The 19,358-nt window shown below is 36.0% G+C and overlaps 1 protein-coding gene across 1 annotated transcript in view; it reads right to left on the reverse strand.

The window, feature by feature from the left end:
- The window catches only part of LOC127169876 (fibroblast growth factor receptor 1), a 27,507-nt gene extending 13,003 nt beyond the window's left edge, over positions 1–14,504 (reverse strand). The window contains exons 1-7 of the mRNA XM_051117542.1: positions 14,286–14,504; positions 6,428–6,592; positions 5,245–5,414; positions 2,437–2,560; positions 1,987–2,177; positions 1,658–1,802; positions 4–36 (exon numbers count right to left, since the gene is read on the reverse strand). Of these exons, the coding sequence (XP_050973499.1) occupies positions 4–36; positions 1,658–1,802; positions 1,987–2,177; positions 2,437–2,560; positions 5,245–5,414; positions 6,428–6,527 (763 nt within the window). The 5' untranslated portion in view covers positions 6,528–6,592; positions 14,286–14,504. The remainder of the gene's footprint in view (positions 1–3; positions 37–1,657; positions 1,803–1,986; positions 2,178–2,436; positions 2,561–5,244; positions 5,415–6,427; positions 6,593–14,285) is intronic.
- Positions 14,505–19,358: the final 4,854 nt, after the last annotated feature.

Below are 19,358 nucleotides of genomic sequence, written 5' to 3' on the forward strand. Positions count from 1 at the left end.
GGCGTAGGACTGCTGGAGCTGGACTGGAGGATGAAGCTGAAATATTGACAGGAAACTAGCAATTAGCTCATATTATAATTTTACAGGAGTTGAAGAATAGTGGCTTACAACTACACACTATATATATGCTGACACTACAAGCAAGACACAAAATTTATGTGACAAGACCACAATCCTTCTGGAAGAACATACTGTGGACAGATGAGACAATAGTAGAGCTTTTCGGTAAAGGACATCATTGCACTGTTTACAGAAAAAGAAATCAGGCCTTCAAAGAAAAGAACACAGTCCCTACAGTCAAACATGGTGGAGGTTCAAAGATGTTTTGGTGTTGCTTTGCTGTTTCTGGCACTGGATGCCTTTCCAGCAGAACAATGACCCGAAACACACTTCAAAAAGTACTCAGAAATGGTTACAAACAAAGTGCTGGAGAGTTCTGAAATGACTAGCAATGAGTCCAGATCTGAATCCCATAGAACACCTGTTGATCTCAAAACAGCAGTTGGGAGAAGGCATCCTTCAAATCTGAATGACCTGGAGCAGTTTGCAAAAGAAGAGTGGTCCAAAATTCCATTAGAGAGGTGTAAGAAACTCATTCATGGTTACAGGAAGCAATTGATTTCAGTTATTTTTTCCAAAGGGGGTGCTACCAAATATTAAGTTAAGGATGCCAATAATTTTGTGCAGTGCATTTTTTTGGTTCTGTGTGGAATTGTATCAGATTTGACTTTTCTTATCTGTTTTTTGTGTTGTTCCAATGCAAACAAACAATAAATAAATAAATAAATAAACATATGACTACCAAAACATTTGCAACTGCAACAATTTTCTGAGAGAAGGACTGCATTTTCTGACAGAATTGCAAGAGTGCCAATATTTTTGGCCATGACTGTATGTATTGCTAGCAATAAATTTTTTGAACAGGGTGTTGCTACCAAGGATCTGCTGGTCAGTTTCTTTGAGCATGTTCATGCAGAGCTGCCAGTAGCCCCTGGGTGACGCGTCAGGTTCTGGTTTATTGTCCCAAATGCCTGGCCATATCCTCTTGAAGGAATCTCTTCTCTGATTCCAAGGCTTCGAGCTCTGCCGGGGCTTTCCAGCCCTGCCCTTAATAGGTAAGTTCTTAGGGTATGCAGCTCAGGCCTTTGGCCAAAGGGGATAATGTCACTATCAGCCGTCAAAGCGTCCTAGGAGCAACCCCCTTGGTCATGAGTTGGTACTTAGTGCTCGCTATATTGCTGGCATGCACTCCCCTCAGCATGGCGGTGTGGGTATACCACAGTGCGTCCTCTAGACACCTTGCCATGCTTTGGACGCAAGCTTCAGACGAGGAAGCGGACAATGTGTTCGCCCGGCGCCCCTTTATACTGTGGTCACGCTGGTAGTGACGTCATAGGCTGTCGCCGGCCAACATGTTGTAGTTGTTGAATGTATGCTTCAGACATGGGTCACGCTGAAGGTGTTCCCCAAAGCAATGCCTAGAGGAAGCAGTGTCTTGTTCCCTTTTCAGGGAACCATGGTTACATACGTAACCAGAGACATTTTATGAAAACCATCACAGTCATGTGACCAAATTCAACACACAGTGAGAAATGCCGCTGCTAGACTGGAAGAATAAACCATCAAACAAAAACAGTACCATGAGAAGCAAAGATACCTTCATAGACAGTCAACCATGCAGAATGATGAGCGTAGCCGACAGAGTTCCCAGCCAAGCAGGTGTACTCTCCAGCATCCTCTAAAGACACATTCCTGATCTGCAGTACCTCCATCTCCTTATCCGTGGTGTTGACGCCTGCCGTCTATAGAGAAAAGAACCACAGAATAAGAAGGAATCTGGGAATTGTCCAGGAAGGGACTGTCCAGAATAATAGGGATTTGGCTGTCTGGATAGTAGTAGTGTGGAGGCCTAGACAAGAAGTTGTGTAGCCTGTTCAGGACCTAATCTTCCCGATGTTGTTTAACATAAACCTGCATGGCTTTTACCTTCAAGAGTCTAACATATGGCAGTCCATCAGGGCCACCTCTACTGCCGTTGACCTCGATGTGCTTCAGCCACTGGATGTGAGGCTGAAGATCGCTAAAGACTTTACATACAAACTCCACGTCACTCCCCACCACTACTGTACGGTTAGCAGGTAACCCATCCTGAAGAATCGGCCTGTTTAGTGAATACTCTGTATAATACACACATACAAACACATTATAAGTACACAACACAGAAATGAGCCCAATTACCATAAAAAATTATTTTTAATCCTTTCTCAGATTAGCATTTTCTTCTCTTAAATCAGTATTTAGTTAAATGGGATATTCAAAAGCTGTTCATTAAACACTAATGTGCAGGAAGCAGCTTCTTTAGCATGCAGACTAACTCATTATAAGAAACAGATTTACAATAAGCAGATTTTAGAGAAAAATATAAATATTACTGACCGATTACGTCCAGCTGGTAGGTGTGATTGATGCTGCCGTATCTGTTTTCCACCAGGCAGGTGTAGTTGCCTTTGTCCGCTGGTACCACAGACTCCATTATGATGGTCCACATGTGATTTTGAACCTGTGCAGTAATAGAGATATACACATATATAATAAGAACTGTGAAATACTTCAGCTTCAGGCATATCAGGACATCCATTCAGTGCAGATTCCATGTGGGCATGAAAAAAATTACTCTTAAAATGACACCATAATGTACAAAATTAGAAAGAAGAAGTGAATCTGAACTCTTCATTTATAGATTTTAAGACAAAATGTTCTTGCAGCTCAACATACTGAAGCAGAAAAATACTAAATGCATTAGAAGGCAAAACTAAAAAATATGCAAATATACTGGAAAATATAATGCAATATATTCAATAATACATTTCCATTTATAGGAAATTATTGCTTATATTTTTCAGAATACTGCAATATATTCAAAAACCATGTATTTGATCATATAAGAGAAAAAACAATTACATATAGCAATGAAGACAAAAACTGCAATACATTTTTCATGTTTCCACATATGATACATAAAAATATCTGTGATGGTATATAACAAAAAACCCTGATTTACTGAAATTTACTGAAAACAAATACTGAAAAGTTTTGGGTTTTTGGACAACTGGATGTCATGACTATATGGTGGGTTAAAAATTAGATTTGACATTCATAACGTATATGACACACACACACACACACACACACGTTTGTTTTTGTGAATTGTGGGGACTTTCCATAGACGTCTATAGATTTTATACTGACCAAACGATATTGTCTATCCCCTAACCCAACCCTAACCCTAAACCTAGCCCTCACAGAAAACATGTTTGCATCGTTACACTTTCAGATAAACATAATTTACTATTTTTAATCATTTTTTAACATTGTGGGGACCACAGGCCGGTCCCCACAATGTCAAATATTTCAGGTTTTACTATCCTTGTGGGGACATTTGGTCCCCACAATGTAGCAAAAACAAGTACACACACACACACTTACACAGTACACAGACAGCACACACACAGTACCTTACATGTGCATCTATATATTATGAAGCATATTACTGAATATAAAGTAAAAAATATGATATATACTGGGCTTTAATTTTTTAAATAAGATAAAGAGCAATTCCTTATGTATCACAATATACACAATATTTTTTAAGACATTTTCAAATTACAATTAATATTTTACTGATTGTCCTTATTTTGTACAAGGGCAGTTTAAATAAGAATAACCACATTTCATGAGCATCATGACCTGTGATCGGTGTCATATGTAAGGGCTCATGTAGGCTACAGATGTTTTTGGTCAAAAAGTGTTTTACTGCTGTTTATGCATTAGTGAATCAAGCCAGTGAGTCACTAAACAATCAATTTCAAACTGTTTCTGTTAGTAGCATGAGAATCATGTTATCTATATTGTAATTATTTTATATACAATTAAAGATTGTTTTATTTATAATTGCTGGAGCAGTCAAGGTCAGTGCAAGTCTACACTGCTCAACAAGTCTCTCAATTACATCATGTTTTTACTGTTAGTTATGATGAAAGTATTGGTGACACTGCAGAAATCATTCATTGCACTAAGGAGATCATTGTGATCATTGTGTGCTCAGGAGACATAACTGTGTTTACCTACAGTACAATGCAGTGCTTCAACCTTTAATGCAATGGGAGTAAATATAATGCTATAATAAACACTTTTCAGTATTAGTTAATCATGGCAGCTGTTATAGTAGAGGTTTTCAACAGAGCTCTGTGTGTAGTGCTCATTTTATATGAAATTATATTATATATTATATGAAATGTAAAAAGAAAAACAGTGAACAGAGTGTTTCACGGTGGACAGCAGGAAACAGGCCCACCCATAACCACTAACACAGGCCTCTTTTTAAGCCAAAATCTTTATGAAATTTAGAAGTTAACCCTTTAACTGTCATCATCTGTGGGAGGCCTAAGTTTAATTCACCATATTACAAATAAATTCTAATCTAATCATGACAAACTATATATGGTTGGGAAGGTCTAAGACTCCTAAATAGATATTTTACCACTCTTTTGTGTTACAAATTATGTAGGAAAAGTAATAGATTAATTCATGACAGTGCACCTCAAAAATCTACATCATAACAGGAGTTCTTTCTTTCTTCGTTGCCTTTTTCCCTATCATGCAATAGAAATCTTAAGAAATTATATATCAACTGAAAACTTAAAATCTCATAATTCATCCTTTAAAAAACCATTTTAAAATCAGACATTGCATTTCCAAGGAAATTGTACATCAAAATTATATTACAAAATGTTTTCGTTCATGAATGATAAAAAATTAGCTTTGGATTGGAGTGCATTATCATGTCTATGTTCAAGATAGGGAGTGACAATTAAAGGGTTAAGTACTTCAAAAAAAAAAAAAAAATCTAATGTGCAGCTCAATTATGACGCAGGTGACTATTTGAAGTAATGATGCTGAAAATTCAGCTTTGCATCACATGAATAAATTACATTTTAAAACATATTACAGGAGAAAACTGTTATATAAAATTGTAATAATATTTGAGGTCATGGAGAAACACACTGGGCAAATAAAATATGCAAATAAAGGAGAGTGTTAATGCTGCTTTTTTCCAAAGAACATAACAATCAGAAACTGTCAATATATTGAGGAACAAAGAAACAAAAGTACCACAGAAGTGGTCCATACAATTTAGTGAAGTATTTCAATGCTGTGTCTGCAGTCAAATCCAGGTGCCCTCACCTTGTAGCCTCCTGGTCGCTGGTCTTTCTTAAACTCTTTGCCATTTTTGAGCCACTTGAGTGTCGGTGTAGGGTTTCCATTGGCCTGGCAACGAAACTTGACAGTTTTGCTGGCAGGAACATTATAGAGCTTCCTCATCTTTTCAGGTTGAGCCCAGACGGGCGCCATTGCTGAGGAACAGATAAAATCTTAGAACAGTAATCCAAAGCACAACAATTAGAGTACGTTCCTGGATAGTGACTGTATAAAAGTGATTGCAGATCAGAAGTGTGTGAGATTTGGGTGCTGATTGCTGGTGTAGCTCCATCTGACCGTTTTAATAATGCACTTGGGACTAGAAAAACTAATAAAGAAATGAAGAATTTCAGTGTAATGAACAAAAGCTCAGCACATTCCACAAGACAGCTGTGATTTATTAGACAAAATGTGCCATTTTCATTTATTTCCAGTTATAATTTGTGCTTTTAAGTAAAATCCTAACAATTTCTTGAGGAACAGATACTGTTATTGACATTGGAGGATCTTTGAGAGTCAGAGTTTAGAGCACAGAGAGTTTGACTAAAAGAGGAGGGTGACTCACGGAGCAGTTTGACCAGGGCTAACACTAAAGCTTGGCAGGATGTAAGAAAGACTTATTTATTCATCATCTTATAAGGAAGCCAATCCATCTGATCAAGAACAAAATTTAGGTAAAATTTACATTTTGTTTTTGTTAACAATATGAAAATCAACCCAAATCATAATTTCTCACCTGTAACGTTGACATTGAATTATTCTTTATGGTTGCTGTTGGGTCCCTGAGCAAAGCAAGCATACAGACAAGAGCTCTACAGCTGGACATTTTAATCTCCATCTGATAGTTGCGCAGGTGGATGTTATCTGTCAACCAGGGGAATGTGGTCTTTAATCCAAGTCACTTCCTATTAACTCTTTATCTTTACAGATCAGCACCAGTTTGTCCCCCGGATACAGAGTGTATTGCGTCGGCTCAACCAGGGCTAACGCTAAGAACAGGATGTAAGAAATTTATTAGGGCTGTTATAATTTAAAATTAAATTGCTTTTAATAATAATAATATTCCTTCCTTGAGAATTTACATATGGATCAGGTGTCTTTTTAAATAATTAATTGCACTGAATTAACTGTCCTAAGCAAACAAATACTATGAAAAAAAGAGACTTACTCTCATCTTGGCTGGCCAGTCTGCCTTGGGACTGAAGAGTCTGAGTTAGGAGTACTGAGATCAGCAGCAACATGGTCTTCATCATCATCATTATCATCATTATTAAAGATACTTTATGCTGAGCTATTCATAAAAACAGCCAAAACATCAGCACTGTGTGTGAGACTGAGAGGAAAAAAACAGCAAAAATGTATTTATTTTTAGTTTGTGCTTTATTTACATGTTTGTGTGCTTAATAAAAAAATACCCTGCAATTGTACTTTTGGTATACTAATCTGGTAAAGTCTGCTAAATTAGAACAACTACTTTTGTGCTTGAGGCACTTTAATTGTGCGGATGTAGCGCTTATTTCATTGTGTGAAAGTGGAACTATTGCAAGTATACTTCAGGTACACTTTAGTCTTAAGGAAGAAGTTCACTTCCAGAACAAAAATTTACAGATAATGTACTCACCCCCTTGTCATCCGAGATGTTCATGTCTTTCATTCTTCAGTCGTAAAGAAATTACGAGGAAACTGAGGAAAACATTTCAGGTTTTTTTTTCCATATAATGGACTGCACTCAAAAAAATATTTCAGCCCTTAACTTAATTCAATTACGTACAAAATTTCCATGCATTTAGATTACGTAGTTTTAATTTAAACAAATCAATTAAACTTAATGTGATTCAAATGCATCAGTCTTACGTAAATGAAACAGGTAAAGTTGATGTAATAGTTCCCAGTGTTAAACAAACCCTGCTCAGTGTTCATGTGTTTCCACACTACAGAGTGTTCAAGTAGCATTGACACAGTGTTGGAGTTAAGGAGATCATTATGTCATGATTGACCAATAATGATGAACACCTGCTGTTTACAAGCAGAATCATCGAAGGAAAGAGAAACACAAGAATCAACCACAGCCAAAGATAAAATTAACTTAAATAAATGAGGACATTAAATCTCTGATTAAACAACTCCACAAACAACATTACATATTGACTTGATTTCTGTCATATATCTATAAATATTATTTCAGAACATCTAAACAGAGGTTTAGATGTTTTATTTTTTTTTTAACGTTTCAATTGACCTCACCATCATGGCAAACAGGGTTTACTTTAGTTGGACTCTTGACTTTTGATTTTTTTATGTTAATTTTTTTGGCTGTTGTAATTATGTGTATGAAGCACATTTATTACAACAAAATAAAAAAGCCAAAAAGAAGTCTGATTAGGTGTTTTTGGTTAATTTTTATTGTTTGTTAAATCATTATCATCCAGTGGCATGATGCACTGATCTCATGCAGTGGTTAGTCTATTATTTTCATAATGTTTACAACAGGTGTATGAACTATTATGGATGTTCATCTTATACACTAAATCTTGAATCTACAGCATTGGTTTGACACACACAGACATCAAGAATCAGCATTTGAATCTCAACAATGGTGACATTAAACAGCTGCATGCTGGGTAGCAGCAGAGTACAAATCTCACCCATGACTCCCAGCATGCAGCTGTTGAATGTCACCATTGTTGAGATTCATATGCTGATTCTTGATGTCTGTGTCTAAGTAATACTACAGATCTTAAAGTAGTAATAGTAACAGTTCATACAACTACTGTAAATGTAATGAAACTAGGAGGTAAACCACTGAACAATATCAACAAATCAGGCTACTTGACAATGATTACAACATCAATAATAATTAACCAAGAACACTTAATAAGGACCCTTTTTTTTTGCGCTATACAAACGTGCTCTACGAACACAATTACAGCAACCAAAGAACAAAAAAAACTATACTAAGAAAGTCAAGGGTCAAGAGCCCAACTAAAGTAAACCCTGTTCGCCATGATGGTGAGGTCAAATGAAACATTTTTTAAAATAAAACATCTAAACCTCTGTTTAGACGTTCTCAAATAATATTTGTGGATATATGACAGAAATCAAGTCAAACTGTAATGTTGTTTGTGGAGTTGTTTAATCAGAGATTTAATGTCTTCATTTATTTAAGTTAATTTTATCTTTGGCTGTGGCTGATTCTTGTGTTTCTCTTTCCTTCTGTGATTCTGCTTGTAAACAACAGGTGTTCATCATTATTGGTCAATCATGACATAATGATCTCCTTAACTCCAACACTGTGTCAATGCTACTTGAACACTCTGTAGTGTGGAAACACATGAACACTGAGCAGGGTTTGTTTAACACTGGGAACTATTACATCAACTTTACCTGTTTCATTCATGTAAGACTGATGCATTTGAATCACATTAAGTTTAATTGATTTGTTTAAATTAAAACTACGTAATCTAAATGCATGGAAATTTTGTACGTAATTGAATTAAGTTAAGGGCTGAAATATTTTTTTGAGTGTGATATGGTGCCCCAAGTTTGAACTTCCAAAATGCAGTTTAAATGCGGCTTCAAACGATACCAAATGCAGTTGTAAACGAGTCCAGCCGAGGAAGAAGGGTCTTATCTAGCGAAACAATCTGTTATTTTCATTAAAAAAATACAATTTAAATACTTTTTATACTCAAACGCTCGTCTTGTCTTGCTCTCATTGAACTCTGTGTATTCTGGTTCAAGACAGTTAGTGTATGTCGAAAAACTCCAATCGTATTTTCTCCCTCAACTTTAAAAATCATTTCAAAATCATCCTACATCACTGCAGAAGTACCGACCCAGTCTTTGCAAAGTTAATATGAAAAGAAGATCAAACACCCTTAACCAAAATGGTAAAACAGCGATATAGGATTTTGAAGTTGAAGGAGAACATGAGATGGGAGTTTTTCGACATACACTAACTGCCATGAACCGAAAAACAGTCCAGGCAGAGTAAGACAAGGCGAGCGTTTGACATTAAAAAGTATATAAATTGCATTATTTTTATGAAAATAACCGATCATTTCGCTAGATAAGACCCTTCTTCCTCGTCTCGGATCATTTACAACTGCATTTGGGATCCACATTTAAAAGCCACATTTTGGGAAGCCACATTTAAACTACATTTTGAAAGTTCAAACTCTGGGCACCAATTTAATAATGCAAATAATGCAATTTATATACTTTTTAATCTCAAATGCTCATCTTGACTTACTCTGCCTGGACTGTTTTTTTCCGGGTTCATGACTGTTAGTGTATGTCGAAAACTCTCATCTCATGTTTTCCCTCAACTTCAAAATCATCCTATATCGCTGTTTCACCTTTTTTGTTAAGGGTGTTTGATTTTATTTGCATGTTCACTTTGCAAAGACTGTGTCGGTACTTCTGCAGCGATGTAGGATAATTTTGAAATGATTTTTAAAGTTGAGGGAGAAATTACGATAGGAGTTTTTCAGCAAGTTCAATGAGAGCAAGGCAAGATGAGCGTTTGAGAATAAAAAGTATTTAAATGGTATTTTTAAATGAAAATAATCGATCGTTTAGCTAGATAAGACCCTTCTTCCTCGGCTGGGATCGTTTACAACTGCATTTGGGATCGTTTGAAGCCGCATTTAAAAAACATTTTGGAAGTTCAAACTCGGGGCACCATATCAGTCCATTATATGGAGAAAAATGCAGAAATGTTTTCCTCAGAAAACACAATTTCTTTATGACTGAAGAAAAAAAGACATGAACATCTTGGATGACAAAGGGGGTGAGTACATAATCTGTAAATTTTTGTTCTGGAAGTGAACTTCTCCTTTAAGTCATATTTCAAAAAATGGATAAATATTCATGGATTTGAAGTATACCCAGTATGAAATGATTGTATTTTTTGTGTTGTATTTTTTTTTAATTAACATTAACATTATTTTATATTATTATTTCTCTACAACTGCACAACCATTACTATGCCAACATTTGTGTTGTTAAAAATATGTATTGATTGTCTTCTCTTTAGAGTAACATTCACAATATCCTTTTGGGAAAAGAACTGAATGGTAAAGAGGGTGATTACCACAACAGTTACCCACAATGATTTCCTTTTCATTTTTTTATATTATATGGAACACTTTTGAAAACTTTTACTACATTTTAACTATTACAGATGCCAAGGTTAATTCTAAAAAATACTGATTACAGCATTACATTTACTGTATATCTACTGCATAATAGGTTGCAGTGGTGAGCACTGTAGCCTTTGTAGCCTGAGATGTCTTGCCTGTTCAGCAGAAAAAAGTGACTGGGTAGCTGTCATTAGAACACTTACTAGCAAAGCTTTTCATAACATTGTATTCTGGTTGCAATTGTATAATGATTCAGTACAACATTTTAGAAAGGTAAATATCACATTTATTTAATACAAAAACAAAACCAGACTGAACTGTAACTTTCATGCCAAACAAAATGCCTGTTGTTTATGTTTTAGTTGTATTTCAGGGCAGTTCATGAAGACAAAGAAACTTAAGAGGTGCTGTGACAACCTGAACAGAAGTCATTTCAGTTGCACCAACCAGAGATTTTTCCATGCCTGTACATGGATGGCAAATGTCTACAAGCAATTTATGTGTTCTCTTCAGAATTAGGGACAAGAACACCTGAATGCTGAAAGAATTATAAGTTTCCCATCCAAAATGATTTTCCATGAAAACACTCTAACTTAATTTCAACTAGGGTATCTTTTGATTTACACAATTCAGACAAATAAACAAATGAAAATATTAGGGAATATTTCAGTAGGGAATGAAAATGATCCAAGGCACGGTGTAAGGTAGTTTGAGTGGATAAGAATAGAAAAGAAAACAGAAATAGAAAATATCAATATGCGGATTACTGCGCATCTTTAAGAATGTTAGAATGTTTATAAAAACGTTAAGATACTACAAAAAACACAAACAGCAAAGCATATTATTACAGATGAACATGTTAGAGTCTATTTACAGTTTTTACTCACCTTTTAATTTTAATAATAATAATAGCCAGTCACTAGACAGATGAAACTCCACATTTACAGTTCTCTTTCTGTCGTGAGATAAAACGGTTTTGGTTTTCATGGAATCCGTTCGGATATTACTCCTTTCTTCTCCCGTTCTTCTTTCTGAAGTTCCGTGAAATAAGACGCGCGGTGGCGTGTTACTTTTGTTATCTTGTGACTCACTCCTAACCAATTTCCTACCGAGTTCGTAATTTTTTTCTCTGTAAATTACACCCTTTGATGTTTACGGGTACACACTCAACTCTAAACTCTAGTGTACAAAAAAAAAAAAAAAAAAAAAAAAAAAAATTCTCATTCTCAGTCAAACGGTAACAAAAAGAAACAGGCTTGGTGATTCCAATGAAGAAGAAGAAGAAGAAAGAGCTTTATTGCCAAGGAATTGGTCTTAGTGTTAGGAGCTTCAGTACAGAAAAATACAAACATAGTGCAGAATACATCAAGTTAAGGTAATAATAAACACTAATATTAAAAGAATATACAATAAATTATAAATAACAGTGGTAAAACCACCCAGGGCACATTTTAGCCACATTTCTATTGGCCTTGATCTGCCAAAAACTTCTCAGTTCTGTGTAAAGGAAAGCTAAAATGTGTTACAGCTTACTCCAGCCCTGTCGTCCAGTGTTTAGCTACAGTAGCTGTATTAGCAGTTTAAAATTGCATCACATTTTGCCCTGGAATCTAAAATATGTTCTAATGTAAGTTATATTATTTTATCTGCAACAGTTTAACTACTAAACAAAATATAGTTTTGGTAAAAAAAAAAAAAAATTACATTCTTTTTTCTTTATAAAATCTGCATGTACATATTCACAGCCTTGACAAACATTCATATAAGCTCTGGGAGGAAGTGGGTAAATAATGAAATTACCATGGGACTCCTAGCTTATCCCTGATTGATGGAATTGGTGTTGTTACTCATGTTACAAACATGCCTGGTCTCCCCTATGTTAGTATATTATATTATAAAATTATAAAGTATATTAAAATTGAAACCAATTTTTACACTGTAAGTTTTACCAGTTTCAACTTAAAAACTTAAGTTCAGCAGCTGCCTTAAAATGTTAAGTTAAATCAACTTAAAACTACAAGTCATTTGAACTCATCACAAAAAAATGAGTTAAAATGATAAATGCTTTAACTTAAAATTTTAAGACAGCTGCTAAACTGTTTTTAAGTTGAAACTGGTCCAAACATTTTACAGTGTAATACTGTAATAACATTTTGCATTATTACAGTTTTTTCTGTATTTTTGATCAAATAAATGCAGCTTTGATGAGCATAGAGGCTTCTTTAAAAAAACATTACAAGTCCTAAACATTAGAATGGCAGTATTCTAGTTCTTCAGAGGCATCAGTCCTGCACGTTAACAGAATGTGATGGGTAACTGTGAAATGAACTATAACTTCACGAGTTCACCCTTACATCTAATCTGGTTGAGTAAACAGTAAGCATATTTTGGCGTGCTGTCCTGGGGGAGGGCTCCGAGCCCGGAACATGGCCCGAACCCAGAGAACTCCCCCCATCCCAAGTATAGGATGAGGATAGATTAAGAGTGAGGAGTTGGGGTGGAGGGGAGTTCAAACTCGGGGCACCATATCAGTCCATTATATGGAGAAAAATGCAGAAATGTTTTCCTCAGAAAACACAATTTCTTTATGACTGAAGAAAAAAAGACATGAACATCTTGGATGACAAAGGGGGTGAGTACATAATCTGTAAATTTTTGTTCTGGAAGTGAACTTCTCCTTTAAGTCATATTTCAAAAAATGGATAAATATTCATGGATTTGAAGTATACCCAGTATGAAATGATTGTATTTTTTGTGTTGTATTTTTTTTTAATTAACATTAACATTATTTTATATTATTATTTCTCTACAACTGCACAACCATTACTATGCCAACATTTGTGTTGTTAAAAATATGTATTGATTGTCTTCTCTTTAGAGTAACATTCACAATATCCTTTTGGGAAAAGAACTGAATGGTAAAGAGGGTGATTACCACAACAGTTACCCACAATGATTTCCTTTTCATTTTTTTATATTATATGGAACACTTTTGAAAACTTTTACTACATTTTAACTATTACAGATGCCAAGGTTAATTCTAAAAAATACTGATTACAGCATTACATTTACTGTATATCTACTGCATAATAGGTTGCAGTGCTGAGCACTGTAGCCTTTGTAGCCTCAGATGTCTTGCCTGTTCAGCAGAAAAAAAGGAAATTTCAGTAAAGTGACTGGGTAGCTGTCATTAGAACACTTACTAGCAAAGCTTTTCATAACATTGTATTCTGGTTGCAATTGTATAATGATTCGGTACAACATTTTAGAAAGGTAAATATCACATTTATTTAATACAAAAACAAAACCAGACTGAACTGTAACTTTCATGCCAAACAAAATGCCTGTTGTTTATGTTTTAGTTGTATTTCAGGGCAGTTCATGAAGACAAAGAAACTTAAGAGGTGCTGTGACAACCTGAACAGCAGTCATTTCCAGTTTCACCAACCAGAGATTTTTTCATGTCTGTATATGGATGGCAAATGTCTACAAGCAATTTATGTGTTCTCTTCAGAATTAGGGACAAGAACACCTGAATGCTGAAAGAATTATAAGTTTCCCATCCAAAATGATTTTCCATGAAAACACTCTAACTTAATTTCAACTAGGGCATCTTTTGATTTACACAATTCAGACAAATAAACAAATGAAAATATTAGGGAATATTTCAGTAGGGAATGAAAATGATCCAAGACACGGTGTAAGGTAGTTTGAGTGGATAAGAAAAGAAAACAGAAATAGAAAATATCAATATGCGGATTACTGCGCATCTTTATGAAAATCAGAGTTTTTATAAAAACGTTAGGATACTACAAAAACACAAACAGCAAAGCATATTATTACAGATGAACATGTTAGAGTCTATTTACAGTCGTTACTCACCTTTTCCTTTTCCTGTCCTTCTAGCCAGTCACTAGACGAAACTCCACATTTCTCTCTCTGTCGTGAGATAAAACGGTTTTGGTTTTCATGGAATCACTCGGATATTACTCCTTTCTTCTCCCGACTCGTCTGAAGTTCCGTGAAATAAGACGCGCGGAGGCGTGTTACTCTTGCTATTCTGTGACTCACTCCTAACCAACTTCCTACCGAGTTCGTAATCTTTTTTTGTCTGGAAATTACACCCATTGATGTTTACGGGTACACACTCAACTCTAAACTCTAGTGTACAAAAGTAAAAAAAAAAAAAAAAAAAAAAAAAAAAAAAAAAATTCTCATTCTCAGTCACAACGGTAACAAATCTTTTTTTTTTTTTTTTTTTTTCAGAGTGCAGGCTTGGTGATTCCAGAAGAAGAAGAAGAAGAAGAAAGAGCTTTATTGCCAAGGAATTGGTCTTAGTGTTAGGAGCTTCCAGTACAGAAAAATACAAACATAGTGCAGACATACATCAAGTTAAGGTAATAATAAACACTAATATTAAAAAAGAATATACAATAAATTATAAATAACAGTGGTAATAGACCATCCAGGGCACATTTTAGCCACATTTCTATTGGCTTTGAGCTGCCAAAAAGTTCTCAGTTCTGCGTAAAGGAATGCTAAAATGTGTTACAGCTTACTCCAGCCCGGTCGTCCAGTGTTTAGCTACAGTAGCTGAGTTTAAAACTGCATCACATTTTGCCCTGGAATCTAAAATGTATTCTAATGTAAGTTATATTATTTTATCTGCAACAGTTTAAGTACTAAACAAAATATAGTTTTGGTCAAAAAAATAAAATAATAAAATAAAATAAAATAAAAAAATACATTCTTACCTCAAAATAATTTTTTTTCTTTATAAAATCTGCATGTACATATTTACAGCCTTGACAACCATTTATATGAGATATGGGAGGAAGTGGGTAAATAATGAAATTACCATGGGAATCCTAGCTTATCCCTGATAGATGGAATTGGTGTTGTTACAACTTTTCCCATGTTACAAACATACCTGGTCTCCCCTATGTTAGTATATTATATTATAAAATTATAAAGTATATTAAAACAGAAACCAATTTTTACACTGTAAAAAAGTTTTCACCAGTTTCAACTTAAAAACTTAAGTTCAGCAGCTGCCTTAAAATGTTAAGTTAAATCAACTTAAAACTACAAGTCATTTGAACTCATCACAAAAAAATGAGTTAAAATGACTTGTACTTTTAAATTGCTTTAACTTAAAATTTTAAGACAGCTGCTAAACTGTTTTTAAGTTGAAACTGGTCCAAACATTTTACAGTGTAATACTGTAATAACATTTTGCATTATTACAGTTTTTTCTGTATTTTTGATCAAATAAATGCAGCTTTGATGAGCATAGAGGCTTCTTTAAAAAAAACATTACAAGTCCTAAACATTAGAATGGCAGTATTCTAGTTCTTCAGAGGCATCAGTCCTGCACGTTAACAGAATGTGATGGGTAACTGTGAAATGAACTATAACTTCACGAGTTCACCCTTACATCTAATCTGGTTGAGTAAACAGTAAGCATATTTTGGCGTGCTGTCCTGGGGGAGGGCTCCGAGCCCGGAACATGGCCCGAACCCAGAGAACTCCCCCCATCCCAAGTATAGGATGAGGATAGATTAAGAGTGAGGAGTTGGGGTGGAGGGGGGATGCCGAAAACAGTCGAATGACGGAGGTAAGACGGCTGTGTGCATATATATGACTTGTGCTAGTTTGGATGATTAGCTAGACGAGTTGCACCTGAGCCAAATTAGTTGATTATCTGATCGTGCTCCTCCTGAACTTTGTTATCAAACATCATTTAACAAGTTCACCCTTACATCTAATCTGGTCGAGTAAACAGTAAGCATATTTTGGCGTGCTGTTCTCGGGGAGGGCTCCGAGCCTGGAACATGGCCCGAACCCAGAGAACTCCCCCAAAAGAAGCTTAAAGGCCTAAGACAGCAGCCAGACTTGTTAGTTGCCCCCCAAAATATGCATGCTGAGTAGAAATTTGAGGGGGGGGCAGAGCGACTGGGAGAGCCCGTACACTGCTCGATGGGAGCTGCGGCTCAAGGTGTCAGACTGGCGAGCCCTACATGTCGCAAAAGGAGGAGTATGATGGCAGATATCAAATGAGGGGCTCTCGCTGCTTCCGAAGGGAGTTACCAAACATCATAAAAAGAAGCAACGTCAAACTGAGGATGGTTAGATGATGCATCCTCCCCTCTACCGCTTGAATAAAGCCTTATAAATAAAAAGATATGCACCCTTTCCACAAAGATCTGACATAGAAAAATCACACTTCAAGCGCAAAGGTCTATTTTAATTGTCTTCATTTAACGCAATTGTGGTTTAAAAAATAGTAATAATAATAATAATAATAATAATAATAATAAAAACTTACCCAATCTGTGGACAGCACATTTGTGTCCTGTGCAGTCAGCCACTATTCACCACTACAATGTCAAGTCTTTAGTGCTTCTTTGCTGTGCAGCATTTACAGAGACACCACTCCAGCTTCCTCTTTGTATAAATACTTTATTGCAATATTGGTTAGAGTCTACAACAACTCCCCAAAACAACACACACATGTTGTGTTTTCATATTTGACAGGGACATTCCATAAATGAAATGGTTTTATACTGTACAAACTGTATTTTCTCTAAGCCTAAATCTACCCCTCTCAGAAAACCTTTTTCTATTTTAGATTTTTCATAAAACATTATTCAGTATGATTTCCAAATTGTTTTCCTTATGCGGCCAAAAATGTCCCAAAGGAGTTTGGATGTTGCCATTTTTGTGGGGACATTTTGTCCCCCTAATCAAGTCAAGTCAAGTCGAGCTTTATTGTCATTCTGCTACATGTGTGGGCAGATAGTGGAATGAGATAGTGTCTCGCAGAAATACAGGGCTACATACTAGTTAAACATAATGTAAACATACAACAGTACAAGTATAAGAAAACCAATTATAGACCTATACAACAGTTAACCATCTGACTATACATATACTAAAAATACTATAACTACAATAAATAGTTGACTACACATACACAAACTGAGACTAAAAAAACTTTACATAAGTACTGTACATGAAGTTTTACAAAAGAGATATTTGTACATGAGATTGTGCAAAAGAGATAATTTGTGCATTAAATTGTGCAGAAGAGAGATTTTGAGGGAAGCAGCACATAGCGCAAAAAGATTTGTAGAATCACAAATACACATATATAATCCTATTGAGTCTTTGTAGCAGCGAATGTTTATAGAAAGTGTCTAATGTGCATAAGTGTGTTACTACAGGTGGTTTGTATAGCCCACTCACCTGTGTGTAACACACTCAGAATTGCACTTAGGAAAATTGTCAACAGTTTTAATGATTTGGGGGGTGGGGGTGGGTTGAGGTTTTTTCATGGTTTCAGAGGTGGGCAGGGAGATTGGTGTTAAGGGCTCTCACGAGCTGGGGGAAAAAGCTGATGAGGAATCGGACAGAGCGAGCTTTAATACTCCGGTACCTTCTACCTGATGGCAGGAGCTGGAAGAGATGGTGGGAGGGATTGGTGGAGTCCTTCACGATGCTGGGGGCCTTGCTGGAGCATCATGCAAGGAAAATGTCCAGGATGGAGGGGAGAGGGGCACTGATGATCTTTGCAGCTGTGTTCACTGTCTGCTGTAGGGCCTTGTGGTCAGCAGCACTGCAGTTCCCATACCAGACAGTGATGCAGCTGGTCAGCACACTCTCAATAGTGCCCCTGTAAAAGGCGATGAGGATGGGTGGAGGGAGACTTGCCCTTTTCAGCCGGCGGAGAAAGTGGAGGCGCTGTTGGCCCTTCTTGTTGAGCGACGTGACGTTGGTAGTCCAGGTGAGATCCTCTGTAATGTGCACCCTCAGGAATTTAGTGCTGCTGACTCTCTCCACAGTCGAGCTGTCGATGGTCAGTGGGGGGTGGTCAACAGAGTTTCTTCTGAAGTCCATCACAACCTCTTTTGTCTTACCCACATTGAGGGACACGTTGTTAGCACCACACCATTCAGCCAGCTGTATCTCTTGTATGCACGGAGGGCCTGCAGAAGAACATAAAGAGGCCCGGAGAAGAGTGTAATGTGTAATTAAGTTAGTTTACCATCATGACCATGTCTGTAAGGAGGCATGTGGGAGAATAATCAAGTTATTCAGATAATTTGAACATGTTGCATTGTATAGGGGTAGAAGGACTATGTGAAACACTATGTGCAGACACAGATACTGGAGATGCTCTGCATCCTACATCGGCTTCATTGTCTCTGACAATAAAGTCTATCTTCTGGCTTCAAAAACTCAAGACTTCGAGTGATTTCTCACAGAAGCCACCACAATACACACATTTATTCATTTATTTTGTGCTAAGTACGCTACAAAAACATTTACGTATGTGCTTAATAAAAATACCCTGCAACTGTACTTTTGGTATATGGTATACTTATAGTCTGTAGTAGAAGTAGTGCTGAGTTTCAACTGAAGATATACTTAAGTTTATTTCGATTGTGCTAAAGTGGTTATGACATTATTTTATATTATTATTTTTTCTATACCTGCACAACCATTACTATGCCAGAATTTGTTTTGTCAAAAATATATTGATAAAAATATGTCTTCTCTTTAGAGTAACATTTACAATAACCTTTTGGGAAAAGACAACTGGTTCCTGGAAGGAAATTACATCACAAGATATAAAAGCTTAGTTTAGGACCAAATTACTTGTGTGATGTAAATATTAGCACTGACTAACTCATGAAAACCACAGTGTTAGGACACACTCACTCACACACACACCTTTGCTTACTTAGACTATTTCTAAGTAAATCCGGCCAACCAAGAGTCACCACGCTGCCATTACATAGGGAGGATATTATGTCCAGGCTGATGAACTCTTCCCTGTTCCTGTCTCATTTTCTTTTTCTTTACCTCTTTTCTTCCAAAGTTCCAATTCTCCTCTAAATCCCACTTGCTTCTCTTTTCCAGGTTTTTCTTAAAAAATGAGGTCAAAAAAAC

Source organism: Labeo rohita, chromosome 8 (assembly GCF_022985175.1).
Source record: "Labeo rohita strain BAU-BD-2019 chromosome 8, IGBB_LRoh.1.0, whole genome shotgun sequence".
NCBI classification, from domain to species: domain Eukaryota; kingdom Metazoa; phylum Chordata; class Actinopteri; order Cypriniformes; family Cyprinidae; genus Labeo; species Labeo rohita.